Source organism: Notolabrus celidotus, chromosome 14, assembly GCF_009762535.1.
Source record: "Notolabrus celidotus isolate fNotCel1 chromosome 14, fNotCel1.pri, whole genome shotgun sequence".
Classification (NCBI taxonomy): domain Eukaryota; kingdom Metazoa; phylum Chordata; class Actinopteri; order Labriformes; family Labridae; genus Notolabrus; species Notolabrus celidotus.
The window spans coordinates 21,879,657-21,889,125 of NC_048285.1; the positions used below are offsets into that span (position 1 = coordinate 21,879,657).

The window sequence follows — 9,469 nt, forward strand, 5'->3', positions numbered from 1 at the left end:
TATACACACATATACAGTCCATCAGTGTTAAATCCTAATAGACCTCTCACTGGTGGTAACAGGTTTAGATTACCTATAACTGTCCGACTATTTCCTCTGCATTCATTCAACATTTCTTTCTAATCCTCTTCCTGGGCCATCAGAGACGAGCCCTCAGGGCTTCCTGGCGTTGACAATCCTGGTTTGATGGGGGGGGGGGGGGGGGGGGGGCATATAAACTTAACACAGCATCAGTGGTGAAGTCAGGGGGTTTGTGCATGAACAAAGATGTTAGGAGATACTTCCAGGTATGAGCTTGGATGTTCTCATGAATCTCTAAACTTAACAGTTCCCTTTTTGTGTCCAAGCATTTGTTTGCTCATAGCAACAGTAATCAGCTACATGATTCATTATTTGTTTTTATTAGCTAACATATTTGTATGTGTTTAAAACAAATTTATAAAAAATACAATTTAAATTTAAAAAAGGAGAGAAAAAATATAAATATACAGGTATACAAACATAATATTTATTCAAGTTTACCAATTTTTGTTGATGAACTTCTTGTGAAGGTGTTAATAAAAAGTACATGAGTAAAATATGATATATATTATACACCAAGGTTTTACCTCAAATTCATATGCAACCTTGGTGTATCTGTTGGCTGTTTTGTTCTAGTAGAACGAAAGGGGTCCAGATGGAGACAGGACCTATTTCAATGTTAAGTTAAGTTTATTTTGTGCCATTTATAAGTCCTTACTTTAGTTTAGAATACACATGAAAAAAATGGTTACATAAATATGTGGAAATTTGTGCAATGAACTTCCATTTGTACAAGTTATTTTATTGATTAGTGTTTACCCAGAGCAACTTTCAACAAAAAATATAAATCCATCAGACATTTTAAAATGGCAAGAGTCCTGCAAGTACATAAGCTTTATCAGAACTCTTTTAAATGTAACATCTGAAACAATAATGCGTGCAAAAGTGTTTTAGGAGACCTTCCAAAATTAAACAGTCAAAAAAGCAACATATTTATGGCAGCAAAATGTTATTCTATTACATTTTAAGTGGACATTTTATTCCATCTGCTATATATACGTTTTGAACTGGGGCGCCGTTGGGTGAGAGGTTGAAGTGTTTGCCCCAAGTGCAGAGGCTAAAGTCCTTGTTAAAACAGTCGCTGGTTCAACTCCCGGCCTTAACTATTTGCTGCTTGTCTTCCCCCACTCTCTACTCCCCACATTTCCTGTCTCTCTTCAGCTGTCCTATCAAATAAAGGTGAAAATGCCCAAAATTATAACTTCAACAATATAGTTTTAAACTAACACTGTCAAGTAATACTGTATGTGGGCAGTATACTCATTGTATGTTAACATGGAGTTTGTCGCACATCCATTTTACAGGTGCTGAATCAGAATTATCTGATCAAAAGAAACATTTTTATCTTGTTCCTTTGTCCTCTTTATTTTTTTTCTTTAGACACCAATGAGTGTGAAATGAATATTTGCGTCCACGCCCGCTCTTGTCGCAACCTGATCGGTGGATACCTGTGTGACTGTCTCCCTGGATGGACGGGGTCCAACTGTGACATCAGTGAGTATAAAATAAAGCCAAAAGTAAAGGAGGGAAGAATCAACTGAAAATAAGTTTTCTGAAATAAAAGAAAAAAAATGACAGGTTTTGAAAGGATTGACAAAGCCAAGAGAGATGAAGAAAAAAGTAAAGAAGATAAAGAAATTGGAGAAGGGAGGAGGGAAAGAAGAGAATAGTGAAAAATCACACAGAAGGGCAAAGGGACAGAAAATGATAGAAAAAGAGAAAAGAGGAAAGAAAATCATTTTAAAAAGGTGAGGTAGCAGTGAGGGTAGGTAAGGAAAGATGAGCCGTGCCAGTGGACTGTGCTTTAACAGCACACCTATTCTTTCAGTCATGAGATCATTTTACTCTTAATGTAGTTCAATCAATCATCACCGAGTTAAACTGTAACACTAACCAGTGTGACTGTGTGAACTTCAGGTTTTCACATCTGTTGCTTTTTGATAACTTAATCTGACATCGTCAAGAAATCATCTGCTGAAATCTGATTAATGACTTACTGACAATTGTTGTCATACTTTTTGTTTATTGCACCATCTCACCTGCATTAATATCTCATCTATGAGTTATATGTGATAAATAGTGTTAATGTGATACTCTTTTTTTATTGTAGGGAACAGCAGCTGTCAGGGTTTGTGTTTGAACGGAGGACAGTGTGAGGTAAGTCATCTCACTGTGCTGCTTGTCACTCTCTAAAGTGCTTAGAATACTAACTTGCTTAACTGTCATCTCCTCTCACTGTTGTTACTCACTGTAGTGATATTTTAGACTTCCTCTTATCCTCAATTTTTCTGTTCCTTAAAGTGAAGAACTCTTGAAAAGCAAAGTTTGAATTATTGTAAGTCATCACAACTGTGAAGCCCCTGGTATTTAATCCTGTCTTCAGGACATGAAAACCTCTTTCTGAAATCATTTTGCCTCAAGATGTGTGCGATATTTATTCTCAGAGGAGAAAAATATTTCACTGCCTGAGGCAGATCTGCGACAGAATCTTCCTGTCTTCTCTCTAGCTGTGTGCTTTTTTCACAACTTCATATAATTATTGATCTGTCATACATAAAAGTAACAAACACTCAATGATTTTCCACATACAGGACCAGGTGTCAGGGTCCAGATGCTTGTGTCCACCTGGTTTCTCTGGGAAATATTGCCAAAATCGTCCAAATGCCTGTGAAAGTACCCCTTGTCTGCATGGAGGACAATGTGTGGAGAAGGATGGACGGACCGTAACCTGCAACTGTGCCCAGGGATATTCAGGAAGCTTTTGTGAGGTAAGAGAGCCCTCATTTTTAGAATAAAAACATTAAAATAATCAGACATATTATGAAAAAATGTGTTTCCAACTTCCAACTTTCTTTATTTTAATTATTATTTACTACTGTTTCTATTCATATTCCCATATTTCTCATGGGATAATGTTTATAAGAGAAACTTTAACAAATAAATGTTAAAAAGACCTTTTGATTGAACACAGAATAATAACAAAAAGAGCATGTGGTTGTAGATGAAGACCCCTCTGAGTACTTGTCAGGTAAATTGGATGTAGCAGTGTCACTCAGCTCTTTATTTCTTCTGTCCATTATTCCAGACGCCTTTAGATCTATGCAATCCCAACCCCTGCCAGCAGGGGGTATCCTGTCACATCATAGAGGGAAGGTACATTTGTGCCTGCCCTGAGGGTTACTATGGTAATGAGTGCATGAGCATCAAGAATCCCTGCATTGGTCAACACTGTCCAGGTAAGCAACTACATGTTGGTTTGACTTAAAAAGTAAAAAATCTTAATTAAAGATCTTAAAGATATTAAAGATAGTTTTCTGTGTCTGTAGGAGCCATGTCTGACCCCACACACCGGGGTATCAGCTTCTACATCATCCTGGTGGGCATCTTAGCTTTAGTGACAGTGTGTGGCTGTGCTGCCTGTGCCTTCATCCTCTCCCACCTCCATCGGAAGAGGAAAAAGCAGCAGGCTGTCCCACAGGAAGAAGGCATCAACAACCAGAGGGAGTTTGCCAACCTCATCAGAAATGTGGACCGTCCCGTGCCCCTCCTGCCCCCCGCCGTCCCACCCTCACAGCCTCCAGCCCCTCCCCCCGTCACACGATGCTACGAGGAGATTGAACTGACCCTGCCACCCTCACCCGCACCTTCACACCCCTCTCCGGCACTGAAGCCAGCTCACGGGCCCAAACTGGACATTTCAAACCGTGAGAGGGAAAAGTTGAACCGCTTTTACTACACAGACAGCCAGGAGGTGGAGGCCTGATGTTGAAAAGGAGCTCCTTTCTAAGCTTCACTTCTTTGTTCTTCGCACTGTCTCGCTCACAGAGACCTGTCCCCAGTTTCTTGCACTGCTGCAGTCATGAAAATGGAGAGACCCTTTTACCTTTATGTGCTCAGATAGTTACCTGAGGAGTGAAGGCTGCTAAGTAGAGGCTCAAAAGTCTTACTGTGTCATTTTATTTGACCTATTATCTACAAATACGAGAAGCAGCAAGTGCGTGAATTTTGACTGAAACACTCATCTTGACTCTTGTATTTTGGAGACCTACAGACTTGCCTCGGAGTGCCTGAGATACTGTTAAGAGAAAAAAGAGGATCATCCTCTGTAGGAACCTGTTTTTGTGGTCCATGATGCCATTTGATTTGTGTTCAGACTGAACTCTGACTGATCAAGATCAATGAATGGATGCTTATTTAACACTTGGTGTGTTTCTGTGTCTGGTTGTGTGTATGTGTGTGTGGCCGTGAAATAGAGAGTGTTTTATTATGAGTGTATGTGTTGAAAAAAGAAAGGATAAAGACAAGAAAAGACAAAGTTCATACACATGTCAAAAAGAGAGTGAACTCCTGCTCCAGAGGCAGTGTTTTCAAACTATACACTGTTGCCTAATGTCTCTGATATATCACAGTTTGTTAAAGATGTATGATTTTTTCATACCTGTGTGTAAAATAGCTTTTTTGTACATGAATATATTGTACATATTGATGCTCTTTTTGTACTGTGGTTTGGTCGAAACATATCACTTTAATACTGTGCTCTGTTTGTCCCATTTCACTTTCTATTTGGAGCAACCAGCACATGTGGATCGTAATAAAAGTGCATTTACCAATTATGTTTTATTTTTATTGCCTAAAATAATCATTACCAGCTTTTAGAGCATGTGTCTAACAGCCAAAGCCAGAGGGAGGAGTGACATCTGGCACAGAAATGATAAAGTGTGGTGTCTGAAAGAGAAAGCAATGTGCTTCTTACCCTCTAAGATGTTAGGACACGTTTGTTATTAATGTACCGTCACTCTTAGAAGCCCAACTAAGAGTCACTCATGAGTGTGTTAAAGAGTATAAAGTCTATCAGAGATCGTACTTGCTTGTAGGTTTAATAGATTGTAATTGATGTGATCAATCACAAAATTTGTGTCTATCATTGTGATGCATTCCAACATTTTTTAATCTTTCCATAGGTGGGTCCGTTTTTATAGATGAAGAGTTTCTACAGCCTTAATATGAATGTTAAAAATATCATAGAGTTTTATAGAAATGTGTAAAACTATGAAAAAGACATTTAGACATTTTTATGAACGAGATGCAGCCACAATAAAACTCAAAGTGTGGTTCACCCCTCTGGAACTGTATTTATAGTGATGTCCAAACTTTTTTCAGAGGGCCACATTTTACGTTGTGAAAACGCCCATGGCCACTACTGACATTTCTTAACGTTATATACCAATGCTCTATGATTTCACCCAAAAATCAGTAACTGTGTTGTATTAGATTTATTGTTCTGTCATCACAGATTTATAAGTACAAAACCTCCCCTCGCCCCACATTGACTCTCGATACCTGATGATATATCTTCAGTTCTCCATACTAGTGTTACACAAGCCACATTAACATTAACACACTCCTTTCTTCTAAAGGAAAATGTTCTCCTAAAGGTGGAAGGCAATATATATTTAATTATGCATTTTTTTTAATGGCAGGGGCATGAGGAAGATTTTATCACACTTCTTATTCATGTTGTTTTGAAGACTTTTTTGATCAGGAAACAACAATTTTAGTACAAATTATTTATTTCCCTGCATTTTAGACAGTTTTTCTGCAACCATTTTTGCCTTTTCTGCAACATTACATAATTCTGATCTTAGTCTTGTGTCTTTTAAACATTTCATCAAGCATAATTTTCACATCGTTATAAATACATTGTCAACTTTAAGAGTTCTTGTGTGTCTGCTCTGCTTTAGTCCTGCATCCATATGTAGTTTGGTGTGACATCACTGGATTTCCTTAAGTTTTGTGTTTGTACTTGAAAGAAAATGCTAATTTACATACAATATCTGTGCCATAAATAAGATATAAAAATAAACCTTGGTTCATGATTGTCTCCCAGGCCGGACATTGGACATGCCGGGTATAGAGACATCAGGACATATAGAAACATCAACATTAATTTAAAATCTGTTTTATAACTACCTAAAAATTTGTCAGGAGTATCGGGAGTTTTAACAAATGTCTGGCTCATAAAAAAGTAACAGCTTTATCTTTTTGGGCTGCACAAAGAAAATCATCATGATGTTTCCAAAGGGAAATAATAACAAGAGAAGAATAAATAGTATAATCATTTGTTAAAGTTATTTGAGTAATGATGATCCTTGCAAGACGGTATACCGACTTTGTGCTTCTTGTGTGTATGTATAAGCATTTTTCAGATGTTGTGACAAGCATATCATGCTTCATGATGCTTTGTCACAAGCACAAGGGAGGACACTTCATGATGGAGCACACTGGCACACAGCCACTATGACGAGGTTAGTGGGTCACTGTATGCAAAGCAACACTCTCTGTCCCTCTCTGACACACATTTAACAAACAATGATCTTGACTGTGCCAGAACAAAAAAAAAGGAAATCCACTCAACTGACCCTAGTTTCACTGTGTGATAGTGAGAAAGCTGTCCATTGTTGGAAAGTCAGTTTGAGTTTTAGGGGCAGCTGTCTTTTGAGTTAGAATGGGAAATCTAATATCTTTTTGTAACTCCTGTGCAGTATGTGCATGTATTATCAGGTGAGTTAGCTGGATGTCTTGCTAGTAAGGTCCTGTAAATGTTTTGTATATAAATGCTATTGTGCACAGATGCTGAGTGGAAGAATGTAATGACAGAAATATAAAAATTGAGTAACCTGGCAATGTTTAGCCACTCATAAAAAACGTATAAAACACCCCCAACAAACAAAACTTTTATCACGTTGTGTTTTCTGCACAAGCTCTAAAGCGATTTGTCTATTTAATTGAGGCTTATAAAATAATAATATTGTTTTAGGATGACAGTGTATGAAAGATGGAGTTACGTTTGTATTCTGCGGGATAAAGACTGTAGGACACGTCAGCCAAACTTAACTGGCAAATGGTTGATTCAGATGTGACCTTTGACCTGTGCAGATAGCAGCTAGCTGGAAATTTACTCAGGCTTCCTGTCCCCACCCTGGTCAGGAGGAAATGGAGGAAACAGAGTTTAACACACATGTAAACGCAACTTTATGTAAAGGACCCTCTCTACACCTGCTATCCCCCAAAAGAGATCATACTAGAAGATTAGAAAGATTTGATTCAGCTGAGAGGTGTTTTGCCCTTAAACAAAGAGTTTTTGTTAATATTGAGTAGCTTAGGGGAATATCTGTTTGACTGATTGGATGCATATTCGTTATAACAAGTATTGATAGTGATGCAGCTGATGTTATTTCATCTAAAATAGAGACCTGAAGTGGTGGTAAGAGTCACAGGTGCTAATTTGTCAGACAAAAACTTAAACAGATTTTTTTCTCTGTTTCACAGATATGTAGTACTCTCAGGTTTGAACAATGATTGAGCTGTCATTATGGATAATATTTCCCAAATTATTACGAAGCCCAATGTAAATGAAAGAGGCTTGATATTTAACATTCTGCTTTAGAGTAGCATCATGACATATGATCGTTCAGTTTTTCTCAGATGACACAAGAAATGCTCTTCACAACAAGTTTAGTTTTCAAGTAAATCAATGCTTTTTTCCACCAGGTTGGAATATGAAAAAAAAAAGACTTTCAAGTTCTAAGAATGTTTCCTGTGTTACAGGGACATCTTGTGGCCACAGCAAGTATGCAAACTTGAGTTTGCAATGTTTGGTTTCAACACTCTGTTTCTAATATCAATATCAAGTTTGATTTTGAACTAAAACCTGCCTTTAAAATTCATCCACTGTGAGGGAGAGGGGACACATTGATGACAATTAAACGTTTCTCCATGTCTTTTTATTTTAATCTAATTTCATGTGTTTATATTTGTTGTAATACAGTGCAAATAATTTGAAATTCTTTCAGAAATATGTAATATTATGAAGGATTTGGTAACATGGTCCCTTAATACAGATGCACTCTCTAGGAAGGGGCAGAGCCGCCTCTTTATCTTAAGGAGGCTCAGATCCTTAGACATCTGCAGAAAGATGCTGCAGATGTTTCATCAGTCTGTGATGACAAGTGTGTTATTCTATGCTACAGTCTGCTGGGGAAGCAGTATAAAACACAAGGATGCAAGGCGACTGGACAAACTAGTGAAAAGAGCTGGCACTGTGATTGGAACCAGGTTGGACTCACTGGGGGCTGTGGTGGAGAGATGCACACAGAAGAAGCTAGAGGCCATTCTAAATTACACAGACCATCCACTTCACAACTTCTTTGTGGACCCGAGAAACAGTGGCAGTGGACGGCTCATCTCTCTGCGGGACTGAGAGATACAGAAAATCATTCATTCCTGCAGCCATTGGGCTTCTTAACTCTCTAGCCAATGGGAGATGAGCTGATAGACACCTGAATTACTTGTTTTATGTGATTTTTATAACTTTATCTGCGAGACACCTGAATTTCCCTTCAGGGATTATTAGATTACACTCTATTCTTTTCTTTTCTATTCTATTCTATTCTATTCTATTCTATTCTATTCTATCACTGGAAAACTGAGCAGTCCCATGTAAAGGCTTACAGTTTTACAGTTTTTGGAAAGAAGAAGAAGAAGAAACATACTTTATTAATTCAATTTTTTTCACTCGTGTTATTTTTTGGTCATGCTACACATACAGTTTCTGGTATATATGTACATACAATCATGAACACACATGCAGTGGACACGCACTTAGGGAGAGATGTCAGAGTGAGGATGCTGCGCACCCCGAACAGTGTGCGCAGCACAGGGTCGGTGCCTTGCTCAAGGGCACCTCGGCAGTGCCCAGGCAAGTGAATCAGCACCTCTCCAGCCACCAGTCCACTTGCCAAGCTTCGTCCATGCTGGGATGCATGCATTAATGCATTGATCTCCATGCATTAATCTCAGGGCACATAGACTGTGTCACTTTTGTATATATAGGCGAAAACGTCCATCCATATCCATAATTATGGATATCTAAAAAATAATTATTACTGGTATGAGTGTGATTGCTCTAAATGTTAAACCCATATACTGCACATTATAATATAACTTATTATAACTATTATAAGTTATATTATAAGTTTATAACTCCTGAAGTTCGCAGACGACACCACCATCATCGGTCTCATCCAGGACGGAGACGAGTCTGCTTACAGACAGGAGGTGGAACAGCTGGCTCTCTGGTGTAGTCAGAACCATCTGGAGCTGAACCCGCACAAGACGGTAGAGATGACAGTGGACTTCAGGAGAAGCCCCCCTCCACTCCAACAGGTTCTTCCCCCAGGCTGTCACTCTGATGAACACTAAACCATAACAGTGTCATACCTGTCAGATCAATACTCTCTGTACATATACATGTTAATATACAATGTAACAATTCTCCAAGCAGAATTCCATATTTCTATTTATTTTATTATGTAACTACTGTTTTTTT

General features: G+C 38.3%; 1 protein-coding gene across 1 annotated transcript in view; it reads left to right on the top strand.

The window, feature by feature from the left end:
• The window catches only part of LOC117824825 (protein jagged-1b), a 54,668-nt gene extending 49,974 nt beyond the window's left edge, over positions 1-4,694 (top strand). Inside the window, exons 10-14 of the mRNA XM_034700297.1 lie at positions 1,462-1,575; positions 2,192-2,238; positions 2,673-2,849; positions 3,167-3,317; positions 3,408-4,694. Of these exons, the coding sequence (XP_034556188.1) occupies positions 1,462-1,575; positions 2,192-2,238; positions 2,673-2,849; positions 3,167-3,317; positions 3,408-3,844 (926 nt within the window). The 3' untranslated portion in view covers positions 3,845-4,694. The remainder of the gene's footprint in view (positions 1-1,461; positions 1,576-2,191; positions 2,239-2,672; positions 2,850-3,166; positions 3,318-3,407) is intronic.
• The last annotated feature ends 4,775 nt before the right edge of the window (positions 4,695-9,469 follow it).